Below are 26954 nucleotides of genomic sequence, written 5' to 3'. Positions count from 1 at the left end.
GCTGCAAGCCTAGACAGGCTCGTGACCAGCCCTCTGATCTCCCAAACGAGGTCAAGGCCAGGCAAACCCAGCTCCGTGAAGGATGCCCAGGCGCCGTCTAGAATCTCTGGGAATCCTGACCCCACCCTTTCAGGGGGCCAGGCAGGGCTGTGTCACCCAGCAGGCGGCAGGTTAACGAGAAGGTATTCGTGCCCCAGTTTCTTCCCTGTCAGACGCCACGGATTGCTTTACTTCCCAGACTGACCTCCATGCCGTGGCTCTGTCTCTCCCTGCCCTCAGCCATTGGACACTGGCATGTATTTAAACAGCAGCCTACCTGCCCCCACGAGCTGAGCCGGGATTATATCGCCATGAACCGTGGGGCAGTAAAAGCCGGCCTGGTAACTGCCCGGGAGAATTTCCATTACCGTCGGCTCAATGACATCCGCATCAGTGACCAGCGTGACCGGCGCCTCAAGAAGGAGCCGCCCTCTCTCCCTCCAAAGATGACGTTCGGGATCCGGGCACGGTAAGATGGCTGCCGCCCGTGCCAGACGCCTGGCGCCCGTGATGGCGAGGGGGTTGCTCAGTGGTGACTGAATTAGGGAACAATGTGGGAGCATGACTCTGGACTCCAGGGAGGGGGCGAGTGATCCAGGCCTGGCCAATCGGCATATCTCACAAACCACGGCCAAAGTGATTGGTTCAGAGGCAGACATGTGACCCACGTCCCGACTCTGGAATGCATGACATTCTATAAATTAGAATGTGGTTGCATGTAATCAAGTCTCAACTCAAACGACTTTGGGGTTTTTTTTAAGGGGAATTTATTGGCTCACATGATTGAAAAGGTAGAGCTTCAGGCATAGCTGGATCTAGGCAATCAGGCAATGTCAGCAGGATTGGGTAGGGCTCTCCATGACTTGGCTGTGCTTCCCAGTTTGGGCTCCATTCTCCGACAGGCTTCTTCCTCATGTGGCAAAATGGCCAGAATCGGTTCCATTCTTGCGTCCTATTCTTTTAGTGACCCCAGTGGGAGTGGTGTAGGAACTACAAAAGCCTTGAGATTAAGATTCTTTGGTCCAACTTCAGTATCATGCTTATCCCTGAACCAACCACAGGGGTGAGTAGAAATTGTGACCTACACTGATTGGCCAGGCCTGGGTCACACTTTTGCCTCTGCACCAATTACTGAGGCCGGGGGATTCTGGTGCTCTGATTGGCCAGGTCTGATCCTTTGCCCCTCCTTGGAGGGGGCGTGGTTGGAATCAGTCCCCGGGATCTACAGGGGCCGATGGTGGAAAAGATGCAGAAATAGAGGTTCTGACCCAGAAGGAGAAGAACAGAACACAATAGAAGGCAAAAGCGGCAAATGTCCAGTACAACAGGGCTTCCCAACCCGTGTTATGTCACAACACAAGCATTACAAAACTCACTGATGTGTGTACATTGCATTGTACAAATAAACAGCGGTGCTCTCAGCCAGCAGTGAATGGCCTGGGGCCTCCAGCTGCCCCAAGTCCCATCTGTGACACCTGAGACTAAGCCTGTATCTTGGTCCATCTCTGTGGCACTGCCCTGCTCTGCCCACATGCAAGGCCATTGACAGTCTATCTCCAGTCCTTTCCCACCACAACACACTGTCCCGGGACGGGTGCCTTCCTTTGGCTGTGCTACTTAACTTTTGGGGGGAGGTGGGGCTTCCTTTATCTCTTATTTTATTTTTTCTAATCATTTTTTTACTGTGGTTAAATATACCTAAGATTTGCCGTTTTTAGGTGCACAGTTCAGGGGCTTTAAGTACATTTAGATCGCTGCAGGACCATAGCCACCATCCATTGCTAGAACTTTTTCTTCATCCTAAACTGGAACCGTGTACCCATTAAACAGTAACCCTCTATTTCGCGCCCCCTCAGCTCTTGGTAACCACCCTCTACTTTCTTTCTGTATTAATTCGACTACTCTAGGGACCTCATATAAGTGGAATTGTACAGTGTTTGTCCTTTTATAGCTGGCTTATTTCACTTAGCATAAGTGGATCAGAATCCCTTCCTTTTTAAGGCTGAATAAGAGTCCATGGTGGGTACATATCACATTTTGTTTATCCAGTCATCCCTTGATGGACACTTGGATCATTTCCACTTTTTGGCTATTGTGAATAATGCTGCTGTGAACATGGGTGTACACTATCTGCCCGAGTCCCTGCTTTCAATGCTTTGGGGTATATATACCCACAAGGGTAATTGCTGGACTGCATGGGCATTCTATGTTTATTTTTTTGAGGAACTGCCACGGTGTTTCCCACGGTGTATGCCACCGTACCTTCGTATGCTTTTCCCTCCTTCTCAGCATCCTACCTGGTAACATCTCCTTGCTCATCAAAGCTCAGCTCAGCACCCTCTCTTTGGTAAGCTTCCCCACCTCCCCGGCCTCAAACTCTATGCACACCTCTCTCACCAGAAACGCTATTTGTTCATTGCTGTTCATCAGCCCTCAAAACCTGAAAGGTGGCACTAGAGACACATTGGAAAGTCACTTCTGGGCCAGATTAACTGATCATCTGTATACTGTCCTCGCACCTTTGAAATAATGCCCAAGTCAATCCCTCAAGGCAAGGCAAGGTTCTCCAGGACTTCCTGGAGTGCAGAGGGACGGAGTCCCAGCTGTGTGATCACTAGACTGGTCCATACTGGTCACCAGTGTCTTGAAGACAGCATGGTGTCCAGGAGGAGTCGCCCGGGCTTTTAGTCCTACCTTTGTTCCCAATTCTCTTTCCCTCCGGGGCTTCTGTTTCCTCATCTGTAATTAGGATATTACGGCAGTCAGAGGCATTCTGGGATTCTCAGGGTATGTTCTGTCTCTGCGTCAATCTCATTTCATTGTCACTAAAACCCTGTGCAGCCCAGTGTTCCTAGCAGCACTGTCTACAACAACCAAGACATGGAAGCAACCTAAGTGTCCACGGACAGAAGAATGGATAAAGAAGACGTGGCACATATATACAATGGACTATTACTCAGCCATAAAAAGGAACGAAACTGGGTCATTTGTAGAGACGTGGATGGATCTAGAGACTGTCATACAGAGTGAAGTAAGTCAGAAGGAGAAAAACAAATATCGTATATTAATGCATATATGTGGAATCTAGAAATGTGGTACAGATGAACTGGTCTGCAAGGCAGAAATAGAGACACAGATTTTGAGAACAAATGTATGGACACCAAGGGGGGAAAGCGGGGTTTGGTGGGGGTGGGATGAATTAGGAGATTGGGAGTGACATGTATACGCTAATATGTATAAAATAGAGAACTAATAAGAACGTGCTATATAAATAAATAAAATAAAATTCAAAAAAAAGAAATAAAAAAGAAAGAAATTCAGAAAATAAAAAGATGTATATGTATACAAAGGAATGCAGTACCACTCAGCCATCAAAAAGAATGAAATAATGCAAATGCAGCGACATGCGTGGACCTAGAGATGATCATACTAAGTGAAGCAAGGCAGACAGAGAAAGACAAATGTCAGATGATATCACTTATATGTGGAATCTAAACTGGGATATAAATGAACTTATTTACAAAACAGAAACAGACTCACAGACATAGAAAACAAATTTATGGTTACCAAAGGGGAAAGGGGGTAGAAGAGGGATAAATTAGGAGTTTGGGATTAGCAGGTACAAACTACTATATATAAAATAGATAAACAACAAGGTCCTACTGTATACAGGGAACTATATTCAATATCCTGTAATAAACCATAATGGAAAAGAATACGGAAAAGAATATACATATGTACAACTGAATCACTTTGCCATGAACCAGAAACTAACACAACATTGTAAATCAACTATACTTCAATTAAAAAATTTAAAAGATTTTTTTTTTAATTAAAAAAACCTGTGAAGGAGGTAGGCAGGGTTTCTTATCCAGCTGGGTCATGGAGAGATTAATTGACCTCCACAAGTTCACACAACTTTTTCACAGCACAGCTTGGCCTGGATTCTTAATCTAGTGTACTTAGATTTTAAAGTATGAGATATTAGAACACATGGCACATTAGCAATCACTTGGTTTGAAGCCCCTCTTTAAAACAGGAAAATAGAAGTTCAGAGAGGCGAAGAGATTTTCACAAGGTCACACAGCAAGTTGTGTCCAGACAAAAGCCAGATCTCAAGCTAGGCTGGTGGACTCCCTGTCCCGTGCTCTTTCTTCCATATCTCGCCTCCTTGGGGCTGAGGTACGGCGTGATCTCCCAGAGTTTCTGGTCCTGGGGGCGCATTATTCTACATACAATGGAAAAGCTTAAGTCAGCTGGGCTCAGAAAGGACATCCATTATCATCTAGCTTTCAATATAAAATCTTAAATTGCTATAAAACCAGGTGGCTGCAATTTCAGGGAAAGGACGTGATGAAGTGCCAGCTATATCTTCTGTGATGGTAAATGGGCTTTGCATATGCAAATTGAATGGATTTTAAAATGGTATTTAACGACAATTTTCGTAGCAGACGTTAACATTAATTGCACAAAAATGAAAATGCTGCATTAGGTTGCTGTTAGCAGCAAATATCGTGGCCATAAAGCTTTATCTTTATCAACAGCAGCCCTTTCTGATGTGACAGGGCAGCTCAGCAAATTGCAAGCAAAAGGGCTTTTATGGAACAAAAATATCCCCCAAAGCAGGCCCAAATCAGCATCAATTTCGCTTTATTTCTTGGTAAATGGAGGTTAAATGGCTGCTGGAAAAGCTTTTACTGAAATGCCCAACCTGCCCGCAAAGCCCCTCCACCTTACAACATCAATGCAAGGAACAGTTAAAAAAATCATCGCCCCCACCTCTCCATAATGGGGCTATTACTTTAAAGTTATGGGACCGAGGCCCCTTCTCTAATGATCACCTTTTACAACCCTCGACTGTATTTATTTCCTTACTTTAAAAGCATGTTAAAAACCAAATCCGATTACACCTGACTACCCGAGGACCTGTTGGGGTGATTTGGTCCAATAACTAAAGAAGCCAAGAAACAAACGACTACCATTTACTCACAACTACAGAAGATATGTTAAAAAATAAAGTTCCACTTCAGACTAAATACACGAGAAGCTTACTCTAAGCTAGGGATGCTGAGTGAGGGGCTGTAACTGCTGTATGAGAGAACATTCTGGCTACAGCTCTTCCCCCGCCCCCCCCCCCCACCACCATCAAATCCCCTTTGCCCTTTATATATTTGATGATGGACAAAATAGCTAGATGTGAGGGCCAGCGCACGCCTCCGTCCGCCTGCCCACGCAAGCCCTCAGCGTCAGGTAGGGTCACAACCTGAATTGGGGATGATTCAGTTACTTCCTTTCCAGTTAGCCGATTCGCTTTCCAATCCACGCCAATTTGTTACAGATTGTCACTAAATCAGAAAAAGGTACATTTCGATCCACGAGCCTCCGGCCAAAAGGGAGTGGACACCTAGGCAATAATCTGGAAAAGGATGCCCGGTAGACATGTGATCACAAGTAGGGGCTGAGGCCAAGTCAACCCACAGAGATGTTTGTTTGGCCCAGGCAGGAATTTTTAAAAATCGAAAGTTTGAATGAGAGTTGCCACATTAAAAAAAAAAAAAAAAAAAAAAAATCAGGAGATCTCATATAAAACCCCAGATTTCCTGCTTCTCTTAAAAAGTCAGAAGCCCAGGCAACCTGGGTCTGCACTCCTGCCTGGCACCGGGGGATGGGTGCCTTCCACGCGTGCCCTTCTATCTATCCCAGTCTCCACCCAGCCTGGCTCGTCTCATTTTCTTGACCCGTCTGGTCCCAGTAGGCACTGAGTTTGCAACCGCTGGTGTAGGCTGGTCCTCCTGACCCTTGAGCTACCCGCTGCCTCTTTTTCTGTCCTCTCATGATGGCAGGGCCCACCACGAACAGAAGCTGCTGTGAATTGGACTTACCCGTGGCAGGCGTTTGCACATATAATTGCTAATGAATCCTATGAGGCAGGTATCATTCTGTTCACGTCACAGGCCGGGAAAGGGAGGGTGCCTGCACTCCCCTAGGCTGCACGATGGCAGAGCCTGGATCTGTACCCTGGCTACATGGCCGGCTTTGAAGACCGAACCTCTAGGATGAGGTAGAGCTGGGAAGGGCTGGCACGCGCTCACTCTGCCGTCTCACTGTCAAATCTCAGAATCCAAGTCAGGGAAGAATTTTTAATTCTCATCACCAACGTGTAAGACCGTAACACAGATCTCAAAGCGTGCTGTGACCCCCCCACCCCCGTCCATAAACAGTTATGTCTGGGGGCCAGAAATGTAACGATTAGAGAAGGGCTTAAGTATTGATGCATTTTAATAAGTGTTTGCAAATGTTCGCATGCCCTCGGCACATCTTAATTGTTACCGTTTCTAACGGGTCCGATGTCGTCGAAGATGGTGAGACAGGGAGACGGAGGAGCTGGGCAGTAGCTGGCGCTCCTGGCAGGTTCTGGGTGTCCAGGGCTCTACGTCCACGCTGCCTGGGAGCATCAAGCCACAAGCGGGGGGCAAGGATGCTGGTAGGGGGATTCATCATTCAGTCAATGAGCAAACAGCTCCCTGCATATGCCAGTATCTGACATGGGCCAGATGGAAGTTGCGTAGACCCCGTTTTGAACTAATAACGGCAACTATTCTTATTGTGATGATTACGTGTCAGACACGGTGCCACGCACCTCAGAAGCATCCTCTCCTTAAATAACGGACCAGCTCAGTGAGTACAAAGCTTACGTCCCCATCTTACAGAAGAAGAGACAGAGGGTCAGAGAGGGGAAGTCATTTGCCCCCGGCTGCTCTATAGTGGGATGGGGCCCAACCACCTGTGATGCTGACCTTGGCACTGAGCTGCCTTCCTAACAAACACAAGGATGGAGGTGACACAGCTAGAGATGCGACCCCAGTTTTTCCTGCACTAGATGGGGGCTGAGACAGAACATATATGGTGAGGGCCCTCCTGTCTGGATTTTTCTTAAAGCTCTAAACCTAACCTGAACGCATCCAAAGAGCCCGATGAACTTGCCTTTTGATATGTCGCTTCCCTTCAACTTCACCTACCTCCCGATAAACAAGCTCTCTGATGGGGCGTCCGGAACTGTCACTACACTGGATGCTCCAGGCCTGCTTCGGCTCAACCCCAGTATCCCTGGTGCCGACCACAGCGCCTTTGCTGAAAGAGGCCTCGGTAGATATCGGCTGCATGAATGCATGAGCGAATGGCCACGTTGACGCCTGAATATGAAGCCAGTAGCAACTCGGGTAGAACACTTAACTCAACCATCAATTAGTCTAGTCCAGACCCCCTCCAATCCTGGTACTGAAAGCGTTCAGACCGCGGAAAAATAAGAAACACGAGAAAGCTGGGGAACGCTGCCGGCCCACCCTCTCTGCTGCTGCTTGCCCAGCTATCAGATGCATCATCAGCCTGACGGTGACAAATGTGAAGGATGGAGGACATTTTACAGGCTGTTACAAAAATGTTTGCTGCCTGGCAGGCTTTCTGAATCTCTCTGCCAAGCTGATTTATTTGACAAATTTACAATGCGCCCATCAATCACTCTGGGTTAGTTTGTTTCTCCTGGAGCCCACGGCCAAAATCCAAGCCGCCCACCCAAACTCCTATAAAATAACAATGAACCCCTTCCCAGACACCTGTCCCAGGCATCCAAGACAGTTTCCGAGTGCGGAGACCAATTCCGGGTTTATGGCTGGCCTGAAACTCAGCCGAGTGAAACCGGACCGACCACCAGGGGGAGCCCGTGGGTCTCGCAAAGACCCCCGAGCCTGCGCGCTGGCCTGCGAGGTACATCCTGCCAGGCAACCAGACGCCCACCCCCACCGATCTGCTCCCCGGCGCTGACTGCAGCTGCGCTTACATGGTTCTCTGCTTCTCCACCGGCTATGCAGTTCCTGGAGGGCACGGACACCGTCACTTTTGTCCACCGCTCTATCACCAGAGCCTGGAACATAGTAGAGGCACTCAGTAAATATTTGTTGGAGGAAATGTGGTCCAGGGCCTTTTAAGCCTTTGAGACGTGATTGAAAGGGAAGAGAAAGTTGATTTGAGACCCAGAGATGAGACGGAAAAGCCAGAGATTCCCGTGTCATTTAGCAGACTCTCCTGTGCTCCCCTGTGAACGATGTTATGAAGCAGCTCTGCAGTGATGCTGCCTCGAAGACTGAATGTGTTCCTCGGCCACATTCATAGAGGGAAAAGTAGCAAGTCCAGACGAGGGAGGTGACCTACCTATTCTATTCTGCCCCTCAGGTCACACTTGTAGCATCATTTAAAAAATGTGGGTCATCATAGATTCAGGGGAAGGCCCGTAAACAGGAGAGTGTCCAGACGGGAGACATCAGGTTGGTGGGTGGGACAAGGGGAGGGAGATCGCTGTGTACAAAGAACGTGGCAAGGAATGAGGTTTTCCCTACTGGATGAGAGAAGATGCAGATGGGCCTCAACTCTCCGAGGCCCTGCTATGAGGCCAGTGGAGGAGCTTTGCTCTCAGAGGCTTCAGAAGACAAAACGAGGACCAGCGTGTGTGTGTTTGGGGGGCAGTCCCAGTGGCTAACGTTTGCAGAGCCCTCGCTGAGCGGCCGGCGGATGTAACGCCGAGCACTTTAGACACATTGTCTCATTAAATCCTCGGGATTTTGCCAAGTAGGGACGGTTATCCCCATTTTATAGATGGAGAAACCGAGGCTCAGAGACTCACTTGTCCAAGACCACACGGCCAGTCAGTGGCCGCAGCAGGATTTGAGCCACGTTTCCTTCCAGAGCCGGTGTCCCTATCCATAGCCTGCACTCTTCCAGGAGGCAGAGGCAGGGTGCCTGGGGTGGAGGGGAGTCTTCACAGCAGGATGGTATCTGTGAACAGCAGCCACTCACTGGGGGCCGGCTTTCCACAGAATAACTCAGTTAATCCTCGCCAAAGCCCGGCACCTCCATGCAGCCGCTAGGAGCTGAGGCAAGGAGAGAGAGATCGTGTCCCTTAGCGGGTGGTGAGTGGAGGCGTGTTTACTCCAGGACAGGAAAAGATTCTTGCAGGAGGTGGAGGTGTTGGCTGGCACATCACAGCCTGGCTTGGGCCTGGGGCACCCCGCAATGGACCCGACAGGGGACGGGGGTCCCTCCGCCTCAGAGCCAGCCTGCTTCCATGGGCCTGACCTGGACGGAGTTCAGGAGTTAAGAGGGGCCCAGGCGGGCAGGTGCAGCTGAGGAAGGTGGTGATCTGAGGGCCCTGCGCTCTCCCTCCTACCTTCCTGGAAGCCCAGCCTCTCTGGGACACCCTGCCCGACTGCTCCAGCCGCATCCTCTCCCATCTCCCCAAACTCCTCCTCCAGTTCCATCCTGCAACGCAGCTTTGTTGCCAGAGCCCGGAAGGAGACATTTTTCACGCTTTGCCTTTTCCCTTCTCGGCTCTCCTGCGGCCCAGACAGAGATTTATTCCCAGCCCGAGGCTCGTGGCACTTGGAGCAGGGAGGAGCTGATGGGCCCATAATGGATAGGGCTGCCGTTCCCCCGGGGCCTGTCCCGCCCGAACCCCATCCATCAGGAGCGGCTCCGTGCCAGGGTCAGCGCTAACGAGGCCGGCCACTCCCCCTCGGGGCCTCCCCGGTTGCATCTCACAGGCTCTGGCTCCCGCCTTTGACTTTTCCAGAGCTGGGCCTCACCCTCTCACGTCTGCGGGCAAAGCATGGGGAGGGGGCGTGGTGCCCGGCCCGGCTGTCCTCACCTCCGTGGCCTCCAGCCTCGACACAATTAGAGGGGTTGCTGGGGTGCAGCTGGCCTGCCCTTCCCGTGACACGGTGTCCCCGTGACGCAGGCGTGGAGAAGCTGGCGCTGCGGGGAGCCAGCGGCACCCCTGGGGCCGCGTGAAGAGCCAGGCCTCGAGCCCAGCACACCATTCCCGTCCTTGCGGGAGCCGCAAGCCAAGGAATTCCCAGGATGTGCGTGTCGTGCCGAGGACCAGCTCAGGGCCTGGCTCAGTCCTGGCCCCGTTGGAAGCCACATAGACGAAGCCAGCTATTTATGCCGAAATCCCCGGTGCCCCGCACTAGTTCTGACGAATAATAATACCAGCGTCTGTTTCTCCAGCTCCTACGGGCCCAGACACAGCCTCTCATGTGACCCTCAGAGGGACACGTTCGGTAGCGACTCTCTTCTTTTCTTGGACCCGCCGCACAGCTTGCAGGATCTTAGTTCCCCGACCAGGGATCGAACCCGGGCCCTGGCCATGAGCGCAGCAGGTCCTAACCACTGGACCTCCAGGGAATTCCCAGGTAGTGACTCTCTTATCCCCATGTTACAGCTGGGGAAACCGAGGCCCAGACATGCTTATCCGTGATCACGTGGCCAGAAGGTGGTTATCCTGGGGTTTGATCTCAAAGACCACGTCATTACCTCCATCCTCTGCTGTGTGTTCATTTAGTGCCCACCCGTGCTGGGCATTACGCTGGGTGTTCGGGATACAGAGAGGAAGTAAGACACAAAATAAAGCAGGCAACAGACGGGTAAAATAGCAATACAGTCGGTGTACGTCATATCGCGGTGGGCAGAGGAGGGTGGGACAGAGGGCCCAGGGAGACTCTGGGCCACGCCTGGCTTTGCTCACTGCTGTGCCCAGGACCTGGGATGTAGGAGGTGCTCGATAAATGCTTGTTGACTGACTGCATAAGAAAGAATAGACAGCTTGATCGAGATCCACCCCCGATGTCGGGAACGGCCAATATGCTAAGGCTGAAGACGGCCTGTCTCCCGAGCGCAGAATTATCCGGCGCTGAGCTTCAGCTATCGTTCTTCCCGGCCTTCTGTAATGAATTACCACAGACTTGGTGGCTTAAAACAGCGGAAACTTATTCTCTGTGACGTGGAGCCCAGAAGTCCAAAATCGAGGTGTCACAGGGCTGTACCCCCTCTAATGGCTTCAGAGTAGACTCCTTCCTCACCTCTTCCAGCTTCAGGTGGCCTCCTTCTCTGTGTGTCTGTGTCTTCTTCTCTTTTGTCTCAAATAGAGACACTTGTCATTGAAGTTAGGCTTCACCCAAGGAATGCAGGATGATCTGATCTCAAGGTCCTTAACTTAATGACCTCTGCAAAGACTCCTTTTCCAAGTAAGTTCACATCCCTGGGTTCTGGGGCTTAGAACCAGGACCTATCTTTTTTGGGGGGGTCTCCCACCACTCACCCCACTACAGTCACCAAAGCATCTTAAAGTCAGAAAGTCCTGCATTTTAGATATTGGCTTTTGAGAAAACCACCTTTAGCATTATTATTTATAACGGCTGCCCCTGGAGTCTTGTTACATTATGTTTCTATGAAAAATATAAAAGTGCTTTGTAATCAATCAAGAATTGTAATCGCCCAAAATGTGATGGGTGTAAATGCTTTCCTGAGAAGCAGATGTTTCTGCCAGCCCCTTTCTTTTGTGTTTATGAGGAACCTCTCAAAAAAAGAAAAAAAAAAAAGAAATAGAAAAGTTCAGAAGCTACATAACTAACTGCCAAGAACCCGCCACTCGAAGTTAACAAATGTCCCCACTTGGCCATTTTTGCTTCTGATCCTGTTTTGATTGTTACTAAAGAAATAAAATACAGCAAACGCAGGTTGAAGCCCCTTGTCACCTCTCCCTAACGCCACACCCTTGTTCCCTGAGGACCATCCTAAGGGTTGGAAGGGGCATGCTTTCCACCCACACGTTTACACTTCTGCTCTACCCTTAGATGTCCTTAAATAATGCATATTCTTTAGTGTGGTTTCATAGCATTTAAGTCACTTTGCGTGGTGACTTGCTTTTTCACTCTGCATGTTTGCAAAAGTCACTGGGTCCGCCGTCCAAATCACCCACCTTGGGCACACCCATCTCCCATCAGCGAACACCCACCTTGCTTCTCGTTTCCCCCATGAAGACGAGGCGCCCGGCGCACCGCACACACGCGTGCGGGATTCCTTGGGGTCGTGGTCCATACGCAGAGTCTCCGGGCTGCAGAGGGACCTCCTCAGTTTATGCTGACGCCCCAGCGGATCTGGATCTTTCTCCCAATGCTCTTGCTACCACCCTCATACGCCCTGGCAGGGATGCCTCATCTGCTACTCACCTGTTTGCCCAGATGCCAGGATCCCCCTGCACACAGATTCCCAAGGGGTCTGGAGGATCGTTCCTCCTGAGTCACATCCATTCAGCTCGGCTGAGCCTTTTCTCTCCAGAGGGGCTCAAGTCACAGCCAGCTGTGCTGGGCGCGGGGCATGCATCCAGGGGGGTGCAGGGAGAGCTCCCAGGTTTCGGGCTCAGGCACTCAAGGTTGGGAGAAGCTCCCCGAAAGCCCGGCCAGCTCCACGCTGCACGTCCTGTCACTCTCCGCTGGGCGCCAGTGCGGGCACCGCTAATTGAATTCACCCTTGTGAAAAATGTTAACAAATTGCAAATGACCTCTCAGACAAATTTAGAAGTCAGGGGTGTGCTGCTAACTAAGCCCCCCTCCTCTGTCATTAGCTTTTATGTTGGATCCACAAACAATTAAAAAATAACCACCAGCCCAGAGGTCCTCGCCTCTAATTAGCTCTAAGAGTCCTGCCAGGGAGAGAGGCTGCACCTCAATTACCGCCCCTTCCTCCGGGCTAGTTAGAAAAGACAAGCTCTCAGGCCAAGGGAGGACAATTAAGAAAAAGGCGGTGGGGGTGAGAGAGGATGAAGGGGCTGCAGGGGTCCCTTGGGACCAGAGCCGATGGCCAGCCCACTCCATAAAGAGGTGCTGGTGGCCGCCAGGCTGGAGGGGCCTCTGCCAGGAAGAGGGTCAGAGCTGTAACCCCCAAAGGGGGCCAGGGACCACGCGGCCAGGATCCCCTAGGGGGCGGGGCGTGCCCCCTCGGAACAAGACAGATGCCTGGAACCCAGCCCAGGCCTGGCAAGTCAGACTGTCTGACAGTGGCACCCAGGCAGCTCTACTTTCAATAAGGTTTCTGGGTGATTCTTATTCACCCACAAGATGGAGAATCTCTGGCCTCAACAGGATGAGGGGAGGAGAGACAGTATGAACTGCAACTTCTGATCGAGGCTGAGGCCTGTGTCTTCCGGCTCCAGGGCAGGAAGGACTTCCCTTCCTCCATAAAAAAATAATAATAATAATAATTTAAATTAGTTTATGGCTGTGCTGGTATAAAGATGAATATAGTCCAGGCTGGATTATTTTTTCTTTTTTTCTTCTGATTTTAAAAGGAATTGGAGCATTTTCATGGGTCCCTAGGAGTGTCGTGGGGCCCAGGCACCAATGGGCAAGTTAGCCCTAGTTTTCCCCTTCAGGCCTTATCACCCCTTCCCTCCTCCAAGGGAGTTTCCTCTCTTCTCCCACCCCTCCCCGCCCCTCCCAACGCCCCCTTTCTGGGGGAGACAGCAGATGAACAACTGGCCTTGAAGCCTGAAGACTCCAGACTCAACACAGCTCTCCTCCTGCTCCTGTGCTGACCTTGAGCTCATGCGTACCGTCTCCGTGGGCCTCCATTTCTCCATCTGTAAGTGGGGCCAATACTGTCTCCTGCTACGTCAGAAACAAACCAAAATGGTCAGTGAGGAGTTCTTTGAGCCTTTGGGAAGGAAGAGAGATACCAAGCATTTTGTTATTTAAGTGCTGTGGAGCTGGGGTTACAACGTCACATGTCTGCAGAGGCCTGGCAGGTCAACGGGCGAAGACAGCCCCGTGTGAGGCAACAGGGAGCAGTGGGGACTGCATCAGACTCCAGGTCGAAGGGTGGCAGCTCCAGCCAGTGATTGACAGTTGGGAATGTGGGCCCAGCGTTACCAGATGATCTAAGGCCTCATTAAGGAAAGCCAGCCGCCGGGATTTTTATGTGAGTTCTTCTGATTTAAAAATGTGTATATTGTGTACAAGAACTTTTAAACACTACGGACCAAACTGAGCATGTCTTCTATTCGCAAGCCCGTTACTGCAGTATCGCCACATATGGACCCCAAGCAAGTTATTCCGTCTCACTGAATCCTTTATCAGTAGTTCAATAGCAATATCAGTAGTTCTTTATCAATCAGTTTCTTTATCAGCAAGATGGGGGCGACATAATAATAGCTCCCGTCCGGTAGAGTTGTTTTAAGGATGGAAACAAAGCATCCCAGGCCCATGGGTGCAGAGAAGGAGGGAGGTAGGTGAGGTTAGGAAGCATCCTTGGGCATCCCTGAGCTTCCGTGGAGCTGTTTTGTATCTTGACTGTGGCGCTGAGTCTTCAGACCTACACATGGGATGAAATTGCCTAAAAGCAAACACACCAGTGACCACCACCCACTTTGGAGGCATCTAAAAATGGGTGGATTCGTCAACATCAACATCCTGGTTTCGATTTTGTTCTTTAGCTTTGCCAGATGTCACCACTGGGGGAAACGGGGCAAGGGGTACACGGGGGTCTCTCTGTATTTCTTTTCTTCCCTCTCTCTGTATTATTCCTTACAACTGCATGTGAATCTCCAGCGACCTCAATAAAAATTTCGATGGCAAAAAAAAAAAAAAGAAAGAAAGAAAGAAAGAAGTCTTTAGCTGTGGCTTTGGTAGCCTGTGGGCAATGTTAGCCAGAATCACTTATTACGAGAAACAGTGGTGCTACTTTAGGCGCACGCAAAGTGCTTGGTCATGGTCACTAAGGTCGCCTGCCCACGGATGGGCCTGTTCGGGAAGCCTCAGGTGGAGCGGAGAAGGGACCCTCTTGGGGCCCTGGGGCTCACTGCTCGGTGCCGTCACACCTCCAGCAGATGGAAGAGAAGTTGTGTCTCCTTAGATGGTGCCGCTGTCGGGTGTCCCTTGTGGGCTGGGCTCTGATTTAGAGCAGCCCGGAGAAGCCCAGCCCTCCAGCCTCTCCCCTCCTCCCAAACCAGACCCCCCCCCCCCCCCCGCAGCGGTCTACAGCGTGTTCTGCACTTCACACCCAACCGAGGACGTGCGGCCGGTCCCGGAGGCCACCATCCACTCCTGAGCCCTCGAGGCTGTGCCGGCGTTGGGACCAGGGCCTCTTCCAGCCGCCCTGGGAGCGGCAGACCGCTGGTACATTAGAGATGGATTTTAATTTTATTTTAACAAAATAGCTGTCTCCACTGGAAGAAGCATCAAGCGCCAAATAAGGACCCGTCTTGAGCGGAATCGCGTTGAACAGACCTCCGTGCTGTCATTGATTTTCCAGGAAGAAAAAAATTGCCTCTGGCTACTAAACCGAATTAGTAGTCACTGATGACCAATTATTTTAGCCCGCTGTGAACGGAGAGCCGCACTCAAATCCGGTTTGTCAGACCCAAGGCTCCCTTCTCAAACACCTTTCAACACATGTGTACCTAATGTCCCTCAGAAGCTTCCTCCAGCTTCCTCTCTTCCGCCAAGTTCTCCAGCTCCACAAAGTTTTAATGAGCAGCCAAGATGAAGGTGGGTTTGCCATGAAAGGGGCCCCCTCTAATCCACAGAGCCCTCCTTGGCAGAGAGGAACCGATTCTGCAAATCAGAGCTGTCAGCCCTCGCCGCCCCCCCGCACGCACCGAGTGTCAGCCTAATGTTTGCAAATGATCATTTCCACCTCCCTTGCTTGTCCTCAGCTTCCTTCGTCGGAGATCAACCCCTGGTCTGGGGTCATCAATCGCGAAGCGGCAGCAGATGGATTGGATGGAACTTATCTGAAGCTTCTTGCAGGCCAACCCCGAGTAGGCGCTGCCCTCATTTCATTTTATTCTCCATTTTCCGCTCTACCAGCCTGAGTTTGGACACGGTTTCGTTGTCAGTGGGAACGTTAGGGTCGTGAGGAACTTTTCCGACCGGTTCCTGCCAGGTTATATCAGCAAAGGATCTGTCGAAGCCCTCGGCGGTGGCCTCGCTGGCCCAGGTCACTCAGAGCTGCCGTGGGGGTCACGGAGTGCACAGCCTGACTCTTGGGACCCCTGTGGCATCTTTAGAGCCGGGGAAGCTGGGTGGGGACGCTGGCTCTGCCGCCCGGCCCGCTCCGTGATCCGTGAGCCACACCGCGGGCCGGTTGCTTGACGGCTCTGCTTTGTCATTTTCCACACCTGAAGGCAGGGATGTCCGCCCTCACTTTCAAGGTTATGGAAGCGTCGGGGAGACGGCAGTTGGAGAGCTGCCAGCGGGCTCGGTGTAGGAAGTGCTCATTGAAAAACTGGGAGGCATTTTTGAATGGCTCTTATTCTCCATCGGGCGGGTCTAGGGCTGCGAGGCGTGGTGCCAGCTAGGCCTGACTCCCATCTTTGGTCATGCCGAGCCCCCCTTGCTTCATTTCTCAGCGCAGTCACCTTCCGCCCATCCCCCAAGACCCGTCAAAAGGCTCAGAGGGGACTCTCCTTGCTCCACGCCCTTTGCTCAATTCACTTGCTCTCTCCTCTGAGCTCCAATGGCCGCGTCCGCGCTGACAATTAGCCCTCTGCTCTGCAGGGGGGCAGGGCTGCAGGGTGGATACGCTCAAGGGCTTCCCAGGCAAATGCAATATGTCACCCACTGGCCGTGTGAACTCTTCTGGGCCTCAGATTTCTCCTCTGTGAAAAGAGGGTATTAGTATCTGTCTCGAGGTTAGTGTCCTAAGGATCCAGGTAGCAGGAAGAAGTGTGAGCTGTGATGATTATCAGTGTTGCTGCTGTGTGCCCTGGGACCCCAGGGTGCAGAGAGCACGTCCCCGTGGCGTGTCCCCACACCTCATAACACCTGGCCCATCACGGGGAGCTGGTTATTGCTCCTGGGTGGGCCAGAGGGGTGGATGGATGGACAAATGAGTAAAGTGAGTACAGAGTTGAGATCCCATTCACAAGATGTGCAGCTCCTCTGCTGTGTCTTTCCTCCCCCTGGAGTGGCCTTGGGTCCTCAAATCCCGTTCCCTTCCTTCCCACTAATTTTCGCCACCCCCACCAGCAACGGTTCCAAAGTGTGGCTGTCATGACGCCCTCCCCCTCCCTTGCTCAGAAACCATCCATGGCTCCCTAATACCTTCGCGAAGACCTTCCTCTGTGACGACTCCTGCCTGGGCTATTTTGACCTCAATCTGTCTTCTTAGTTCTTTTTTTTTTTTTTTAACAACTTTATTGAGGTATAATTTATAGATAATGAAATGGTCCATGTAAAGAAATTTTTTTAATAAACGTATTTATTTTATTTATTTATTTTTGGCTGCGTTGGGTCTTCGTTGCTGCGCGCGGGCTTTCTCTAGTTGCGGCGAGCGGGGGCTACTCTTCGTTGAGATGCGCGGGCTCCTCGTCGCGGCGGCTTCTCTTGTTGCAGAGCACGGGCTCCAGGCGCGTGGGCTCAGTAGTTGCGGCGCACGGGCTTAGTTGCTCCGCGGCATGTGGGATGTTCCCGGACCAGGGCTCGAACCCGTGTCCCCCGCATTGGCAGGCGGATTCTTAACCACTGCGCCACCAGGGAAGTCCCGGTCCATGTAAAATTTGATGAGTCTTGACGAATTTATACACCTGGGTATCCACTGAAGAACTCCTGTCTAGCCTTCTTCTCTGCTGCACAGCTCCCCTAATTCATCTTTGGGAAGGGGCCGCTGCCCCTGCGTCACCTGTCCTGACTGTGCCCTCTGCTTCCGGGGTGGGGCTGGGGGGTGGGGGTGGGGTGAGGAATTCCCACTGTTGCTCCTTTCAGGATCCAGGATCCTCTCTGACACACCTGCTTCAATAACTGAGCCCCCATGATGGAGAGAGGAATCAAGAGGTCCGTGGCTTGGCCTCAGTGCCTGGACCCTCTCTGCAGGACTCAGGGCCAGCCCTGTCCCATCACTGGGCTCCCCAAGGAAAAGCTCGTTTCTGCCAAAGACCTCCTCTTGGGCATTGCAGCTGAGGAGGTCAGTGTCCTCAGGAAAGGGGTCTTTAAAGGTTTCCGGGGCCACTCAGCATTTTTACAAAGTGCAGACTCTCCAAGCCGCACAGTGAACAGTCCAGCCACGATCCCTGTCCCATGGAGCTCAGAGCCTAATGGGAAAGGCAGACACTGAATTGATCGGTCGATCACTGTAAATATTTTTTAAAAAAAATACCTTCCCGAGTGCAAAGAGCAGCAGGGAAGGCGAAGTCGACAGAGCTAACTAAGGGAGGTCCCGGGGAGGGACCACGGGATGGGGAGGGGACATCTCCTTTAGGCCAACACCCAAGGTATGGGACGGAGTGACCGGGGAGGGTGAGGGGGCTCCTGGGAGGACACGGGTGCAAAGACGGCACCCCAAGGCCATGGCCTTTGAAAATTGCGCTGGCACCCCAGGGGCAAGGAGAAGCCACCAGTGGGCGTTGAGGAAGACGGCATCGGATCGGCACCGTTGCCAAAGCCTCAGTTCCTATGTGGAGGGGAGGGTCTGGTGAGGGAGGACAGTGTCTGGGTAGGTCTGGGGTCCTACATGAGAGTAGCCAGAGCCCCAGGTTTGGCCTCTATCTGAGTTGGTTAGCTGGCAGCCCCTTGAGCCCTTTTGGAAGTGGATTCACATTCTCTTGGCTGCAGACAGCGTAGCCTGAGGGGTGTGGGGTGGGGGGGTCCAGGCTGGGCTACTGAGCGTGCTGTGTGACCCTGGGCCAGCCATTTGACCTCTCTGGGCTTCGGCCTCCCCACTCCCACTTTTCCCAGCTCATTTAGTGAGGATAAATCATTCAGATCTTCTGAGTGATCCCCGTCCAGCTCCTCCAAAGAGAGCTGCAGGTCGGACGGCTGTAACTGTGACCACAGGGGCTTTCGGCCTGTGGCAAAACTCATTCATTTTAGGGTAGCAAAAAAATAGTTGCAGAAGAAAACAAGAAAAATGGTTCCTAAAGATGCAAAGGGTTGAGTATGGGGAAAATGCTGGACCAGTGGGGCCCAGAAGGCCTGGCCACCCTCGGCTGCTTGTGGTGAAAAGGACGAAGAACAAAGAGCCCGGCCAGTTCTGGTGTGAGGTCTGCAGAGCTGTGCGTGGTGGGGTGGCACGGGGGATGGAGGCAGTGAGCTGGCATCCCGACACTGATTCAGACCCAGATCCATCACCGCCATCACCGACTGTGGCCCTGGCCGAGTCACGTGACCTCTCAGGTGTGGGTTCCTTGTTTTGCTCTATTTGCCGGGAAAGAGTCACATACAGCCAGCAAGTAGACTGGAGGGGGAGGGGCCCCTCACCCCACTTACCACGTCTGGCCCCGTCCCCCAGCACCATCCTCTGAGGGCTTTTCCTTCCAGTCATTTTTCCACCCTCACACCTGTGCCGATGCACTCACGCAGGCGTGGCTGTTTCTCCCCACCTTCCTGTTTTCATACTTGACCTACGTCTCGAAGATGTTTCTGGGTTCTTGCACACGTGGCCGCTTCATTCTTTCTGGTAGCTAGCTAACGTTTCCTGATAAATGTGAACAAGTGGGAGGGGCGGGGGAATCGGGAACGAGAGTGCCCTTGCCTTGTTTGAACCTGCTCTGAGGCTCAGCTGCTTTCCCAGCCCCTTTCCCGGGTGAAGTCTCAGGCATCCGTGGCTTCTCTGCTCACTTCCAGTTACAAAAGGCCGTCTGTGTGCACTAGTTAATATGTCCAGTCTAGTGTAATCATCGAAAGTTCCAGCTTCACCTGGGGGACAGTTTCTTTCCTTCCTGCCTTGGAAGCTCAGTGGAGGGGGCAGGGGGTGAGCTGCTCTCTGGGGTCCTTGCCTCAGCTCCCACACTCCGTGGCTCGGGGGTGGGTGGAGGGCATTACAACAGACCCTTCCGGTATTAGCACATTGTCCAATGTGATCTGGTAATATTTCACTTAGTATTTTTTCAGTTGCTCTTCTTTTTTTTTTAATATAAATTTATTTTTATTTTTGGCTGCGTTGGGTCTTCACTGCTGCACGCGGGCTTTCTCTAGTTGCGGAGAGCGGGGGCTACTGTTTGTTGTGGTGTACGGGCTTCTCATTGCGGTGGCTTCTCTTGTAGCAGAGCATGGGCTCTAGGCGTGTGGGCTTCAGTAGTTGTGGCATGCAGCCTCGGTAGTTGCGGCGCACAGGCTCGGTAGTAGTGGCACACGGGCTTAGTTGCTCCGCGGCATGTGGGATCTTCCCAGACCAGGGCTCGAGCCCGTGTCCCCTGCATTGGCAGGCATATCCTTAACCACTGCACCACCAGGGAAGCCCTTCATTTGCTCTTCTAAGTGAGACCGACCAAGACATTCTCCTTGTCTCAGTTTGGGATCATAACATGATGTGGGAAGCTTCTTTTTCTTTTTTTTTTTTTTAACTTTTTATTTTGTATTGGAGCGTAGTTGATTAACAATGTTGTGATAGTTTCAGGTGTACAGCAAAGTGATTCAGGTATACATGTAACTATTCTTTTTCAAATCCTTTTCTCACCTCGGTTGTTACATAATATTGAGCAGAGTTCCCTGTGCTATACAGTAGGTCCTTGTTGGTCATCTATTTTTAAGTGGGACGCTTTTTTATAAAAAGTTCTGGAAAGTCCTGGAATACTGTTCTCAGCAAGGTTGGGAGGGTGCATGTGTGAACATACCCGGGCCTGGTACCCGTGGCTCTATTAACATTTTGTATAAGCACTTCAGTCAACTTTGATCGTTTATATTTTCCTGGACAAATCACCCATTTTGTTTTGGTTTCACATTATTAGCATAAAGTTATACCTAATACGCTCTTATGATTAAAAGAAACATTTTACTTGCTCTCAAGGGCAGCTCCACGTTTTGTGGGACCAGGAGCTAATTCAAGTTTGGGGGGTCCCTTTAAGAAAAACAAGTTCAACAACATGAATACAAATTTAGGCATAAAACGGAATGCTTAAGTAGAATGAGAAAAAAAAATCAGAACAAATTAAAATTTTAAATTAGCTGACAAATATCATAAAGCATAAAATCCAGAAAAATAACACATTTTAAAAAGATTAATTGCCTGTCACACCCCATATGCATTTTTTCCCTACATGTTTTGGCCCCATACTCTTTGATCACCTCTTTGTATGACAATAATTTTGTACTATTTTTTCTATAAAGTAGAAAGACAGTTTAGGCTTTCCTCTAGCATACTTGATTGCATTTTGAAAAACGATTTTACTTTGAAATAATTACAGCTTCACAGGAAGTTGTAAAAATAGTACAGAGAGCTCCTGTTGACTCTTCACCCGTTATCCCCAATGATAAAATCTTTCATAACTATAGTGCAGTATCAAAACTGAAAGATTGATGTTGGTACAATCCACAGACTACATTCAGATTTCACCAGTTGTTTTTTGTCTTGTTTTGTTTTTGGTAGCGCCACGCGGCTTGAGGGATCTTAGTTCCCTGACCAGGGACTGAACCCGTGCCCTGGGCAGTGAAAGTGCTGAGTCCTAACCACTGGACCGCCAGGAAATTCCCCACATTTCACCAGTTTTACGTGCACTCCTTTGTGTGTTTAGTGTCCGTGCATTTTATCACGTGTATATTTGTGTAACAATTGTGACACAGAACTGTTCTATCACCTCAAAGACCCCCCCACCCCATATACTCACATAGTGACCCTTCTCCCTAATCCCTGGAACATTCCAAGAATGGTATATACATGGAATCATACAGTAGGTGACCTTGTGAAACTGGTCTTTTTCACTCAGCATAATGGCCTTGACATCATTCAAGTCTTTGCTGTATCAATAGTCCATTCCTTTTTACTATTGAATAGTGTTCCATAGTACCGATGGACCACAGTTTAACTAGTCACCCATTGAAAGACATTTTGGCTGTTCCCACTTTGGAAATATTACAGATATTCCAGCTACAAACATCGGTGTATAGGTGTCTGTGTAGACATAAGTTCCCATGTCTCTGGAATGAATGCCCAGGAGTGCAGCTGCTGGGCCCATGTGGTAGGTGTATGTTTGGTTTTCTAGGAAACTGACAAGCCATTTTCCAGAGCAGCTGCACCATTTTACACTCCCACCAGCAATGTATAAGCAGTTTATTTTCTCTGCATCCTTGCTCTGGCATTGTCACTAGGTATTTCTTATTTCAGCGGTGCTAAGAGGTGTGTAACGACATGACATTCTGCTCTTAATTTTCATTTCTCCAATGGCGAGGGAAGTTGACTATTTTTTCATGTACTTATTTGCCATCCATATACCTTCTTTGATGAAATGTCTCTTCATGTTTTGTCCCTTTTCTAATACAAGTGTTTGTTTCTTTGTGTTTATTTCTTTTACTGTTGATCTTTGAGCGCTCTTTACATAGTCTAGATAGGAGTCCTTTGCCAGATACATGGTTTGCAAATATTTCCTCCTAGTCATGGTTTATCTTTTCATCTTCTCAAGAGACTCTTTCACAGAGCAAGAGTCCTTAATTTAGAGGAAGTTCAATTTATCCTTGTTTTTTCTCTCCTGGATCATGCTTTTGGCGTCAAGTCTAGGAACTCATCACCTAGCCTAGCCCTAGGTCCCAAAGATTTTCTCCTATGTTTTCTTCTAAAAGTTTCACAGTTTTACATTTAAATCTGTGCTCCAGTTTGAGTTCATTCTTGACTTGGGTCAAGAGGTTTTTGTTTGTTTTTGGTTTTGTTCATGATGTCCAATTGTTCCAGCACCATTTGTTGAAAAGGCTATCCTTCCTCTTCACTGGATTACAATTTCCGCCAATTCACTCTCTTACATTTCTTACAACTCATGTAGAGCCTGATTTATAATACCCTGAATTATGGAAAGTATATTTCCTAAAATCTTGCCTAATCTTTCTTTCTCTGGCTCCTTCCCTCCCTCCCTTCCTCTCTGTTTCAACAAAGCATAATTACTGAGAGCAGCGCCACGCCAGTTCACATCACACAGAGACCATGCCTGCTGGCATTGATATTCAATGACCAAGACCAGTTATAAGCCCACGACAAATGAACAAGAGAGCTTCTGCTCATGAGGGTACCTGGCAAGGGCCGTTTGAGGATGGACTGGTCAGGGAAAAGCCCTCTGAGGGGGTGACCAAACAGCTGAGACCTGAAGGCAAAGGAGATGCTGAGTGTCAGGGAGGAGTTTGGGGGAGGGAAGGGCTTTGCCGCCATAGCTCGGCATCTAGGTTGAGTCTAAGAAGTGGGAGGCTGTCAAGGGCATTTTGAGCAAGGGATGATGTGATACGATTTAGTCCTGGGTTTTCCCCATGTCAGACAAGCCCCTCCACCTTTTTATCTGATTTAATGAACCCTGAGCAGAAATGAGCAAAACCTGCTGGGCCTCCGGCAGCAGTCAGGGCGAGGCTGCTGTAACTTACAAGGTTTGCGAGCTCCTCTCCTGCTCTGAGCGCCACCCCCCCCACCCCCCCGACCCCGCCCGCCTCTTCCCAGTCATAAGGACCGCTGGCTGGAGCAGGACACAAAGATGGTCAGCGAGGCTGCAGGAGGGCTGCGAGGGTGGGTTCGCGGTGATGTGGGCAGTGGGGGCTGCTGGGAAAATAGCTTTTCTGTTGTGAATGGCCTCTTGGGGTAGACCTTGCAAGATTACGCATCTCGTGTCATTAGAAAGCATGGCTATAAATTAGGCTGCTCAGAAGCATGGGGTGTGTAATAATTAAGTAATAAAAGTCACCACAGGGGTAAGGGAACAGGAAAACAAAGGGCCACTGTTTGTAGACGCACTGCAGGCTGCCCTGTAAAGAGACCTCTGAGCTCAAGAGGCATGTCAAAGCCACTGAAGCTCCACTCAAACGGAGTCCCGGGTCAGTCTAGTCCCAAAGAGGTCCCCACGGAAGGGAGGTGAACTGTCCCGGGCGCGCAGACAGGGAGGGCGAACGGGAGGGGGCCGGGAGGAGGACGGTCAGGGTCCAGTCCAGCTCTGTGTGGCTGGCTCTGGAGCCACAAAATCCAACACTTGGACTGGCCCAGCAGGCAGTGGAGGACAATAGGGAAGGGAGAGGACTTGGGCTAAATGACACTTGATACTCCGCTCAAGCCAATTGTTGCCATGTAGGAATGCAGACCCACTTGGCCAGAATGTATGCATCTTCAAGACAATCTGGAAAGCTGGGTTCCTTTAATGTAAAGTTTCCCAGTTTTAAAGTGTTGACAACAATTTCAAAGACTTTAGAGACCGCCGTGCAGACCGTATAAAACACAAAGCCAGGAGCCCCAGGTTCGCAGTCTCGGGTCCTTACTGTATGTGAGCCTTGGGAGCAGCGTCACTGCTCAGTCCCTCCATTTCCTCCTTCCCTCGTCTGTGAAATAAAGTCACAGGGGAAGAACAGAGGCTCTGAACTTTTCCGGGGGCATCTGCACCTTTGAAAATGTGATGAAAGCTGTGGGCCCTCTCCACAGACACGGTGTCTACACACTCCTGTTCAGAGATGGTGGTCTGCGACTCCGTGGGACTTCGGGGGGGTAAGAGCCCAGGCCTGGATGATTGATGAGGCCTTAAGCCCCGAAGGGTGGGTCCTGGGCACAGCCTCTCCAGATGCCCCAGAAGACCCTTCGAACCAGAACATGCCTCGAACAAGAGCCCCCCACCCCACCCCACCCCGTGATCCACGCTCACGTGACGGTCTGCAAAACGCTGCTGGAAGGTTCCTTCTGCTGTGAAAGACCCGGTGATGTCTGGTTTCGGGAACTTCTCTGGACAGCACGCACCTGCACCGCAGTTTCTCTTGGCATTTCCCAAAGTGCGGGCTGAGGAACCGCCACGTGTTCATTTCCTGGGGCCGCCGTAACAAGTGACCACAGACCTGGCGGCTTCAAACAACGGAAATGTATTTTTCTTGCATCTGGCCGTTCTGGAGACCAGAAGTTTGAAACCGAGGTGTTGGCAGGGCGGCGCTCCCTCCAGAGGCTCTAGTGGAGAATCTTGCTGGACTCTTCCAACTTGCGGGGGCCCCAGGCGTTCTCTGGCTTTTCTCTGCCTCTGTCTTCACCTCACCCTCTCCTCTTCCCTGTATCTCCGATTCTGTGTATATTTTATGAGGACACTTGTCATTGGACTGAAGGCCTACCCCCCAAAGCGATTTACATACTGTTAATCCCATCTCGAGATCCTTAACTTGACTACATCTGCAAAAGCCCCTTTTCCAAATGAAGTCATAGTCACAGGTTCCGGAAGTTAAGATGGAAACATTCGGGAGGGCACCATTCAACCCACTCACCCTGCATCAGAACTACTTCCTATATTTGCTAAAACCTGTTCTTTCTTGGGCCTCACTCCCGGGCTTCCTGGATCAGAACCTCTGGGGAGGGGGTCCCGGTGATTTTTACGCATCGTAGAATGTGAGACCCTCTGGTCCAGAAATACGAGGAGGCAGAGTCAGCTTGGACCTGAGCTGAGTGATGGAGAAGGTGATAAAGACCATTCGTGACCACAAGGAAGAGGAGAAAGAAGTGAGCAGGGGAAACAATGAGCTTTATTCCCCGGGTTTTTCCTCTTTGTCTTCTCACCTCTTATTACGAAAAATTTCAAACATGCACGAAAGTGTGGCAAATAGGATAATACACATCCATGATCAACCCTCATCACACAGCTTCAACCACTCTCAATTTATTCCGTCACTCTTGTTTCATTTTTTTACTTTATTATTTTATTTTACTGTGCTTTATTTTTTGCTGGAGGTTTTTTTTTAACGCAAATTCTAAACTACACAGAATTTTACCCCCAAACCCTTCAGTAGGTGTATTTCTAACATTTAGACGTAAAGCAGCCACAGTATCATTATTACGCTCAACACAATCAGCACTATTTCCTCACGGCTTCTGAACTCAGCTAGTGTTCGCTTTTCCCTCAAAAAATACCTTTCCCCCGTTGCTTTGTTTGAACCAGGATCTGGACAAGGTCCACATGTTGCCTTTGGCTGATGTATTTCTTAAGTCACTTTTGATCGATATCACTTCCCCATCCTCCCCTTTCTTCAGTGTCCTTTGTTGGAGTGACTGAGTCATTTGTCCTGTAGGACGTCCCACACTCCAGGAGTGGCAAACAGCATCCTCGTGGGGCTGTTTACCATGCTCCCTTTCCCCCTGCATTTCCTGTAAGTCACGGTAGCTGGGCTGAGAGCTGTGTGTCCAAAATGGCACCCTCGTCCTCGTGGCTATTGAGCACGTGGCATGTGGCTGGTGGCACTAAGGAACTGAATCTTCCATTTTATTTAAACTAATTTAAATTCAGATTTTCAAGCGACCTTTTAAATACCCCATTCCTATCTTTAAATTACATGTTGACATGATAATATCTGGGATATATTGGGTTAATAAAATTACATTAGTAAAATTAATTCCACTTGTTTCTCTTTACGCTCGTTAACACGGCTACTAGAAGAATTTTAGTTACATGGCGGCCCACATAGTATTTCCATTTGACAGTGATGGTCTAGAAGTCTGATTACCTTTGGGCTCACTTTGGGGTTTGTTTCCCCCAAAGTGTGTGGTGGGTGGTGCTACATACCTCCTATTAATCACTCCCAGCCCCACATCTGTCACTTCCAGTGACGGTAAGATTGATCACTTGAGTGAGTTTTATGTTGTGCGTATTTACCACAATAAGAACAAATTGATCCTTCGGTCCAGCTGCTGTAGCCTGCGCCATCCATTGTAAAGTTCCCCTTCAGCCTTCCACCTAATCATTGATTATTACCTAAATCCATTATTCCGTTAGGCGTTGCAAAGTAATGATTCTCTTCCCCCAATTCTGTCCTTCCTCCTGCATTTTATTAGCTTTGGTTCTCCTATAAAGAACATTTCCTCATCACCTGTTAGGTTACCTTGGGAGGGCCTCACACACAGTGCTGCCCCACCGCTCTGGGACCTTAGAATGGGGATGATAAAAGTACGCACTTTACAGAGCCGCGAGGAGTGGAGCACATGCAAAACGCTCTACGCGGGGTAAGCTCTCCTCCGCTGGAGACCCTTGACAAAGAGAACCAGAGTGGAGGCTAAAGGCAGGAAAGACGGTACTCTATTGCAAAGGGGCAAGTGACCTCGCTCGATTCTGAAAACAACACAAGTGGGAATTTATAGCCAAGGAGCAGGGTGGATGGGAAATGACTACAAGGAGA

General features: G+C 50.2%; 1 protein-coding gene across 1 annotated transcript in view; it reads left to right on the top strand.

Moving 5' to 3' along the window:
* CFAP77 (cilia and flagella associated protein 77) overlaps window positions 1-26954 on the top strand; it is a 134807-nt gene that overhangs the window by 79739 nt on the left and 28114 nt on the right. Inside the window, exon 3 of the mRNA XM_059071488.2 lies at window positions 280-508. Coding sequence (XP_058927471.1) covers window positions 280-508 — 229 coding nt within the window. The remainder of the gene's footprint in view (window positions 1-279; window positions 509-26954) is intronic.

This window comes from Kogia breviceps, chromosome 8 (assembly GCF_026419965.1).
Source record: "Kogia breviceps isolate mKogBre1 chromosome 8, mKogBre1 haplotype 1, whole genome shotgun sequence".
Taxonomy (NCBI): Eukaryota; Metazoa; Chordata; class Mammalia; order Artiodactyla; family Physeteridae; genus Kogia; species Kogia breviceps.
Note: the sequence above shows the minus strand (reverse complement) of the source record. Positions and strands in the feature narration are given on the sequence as shown.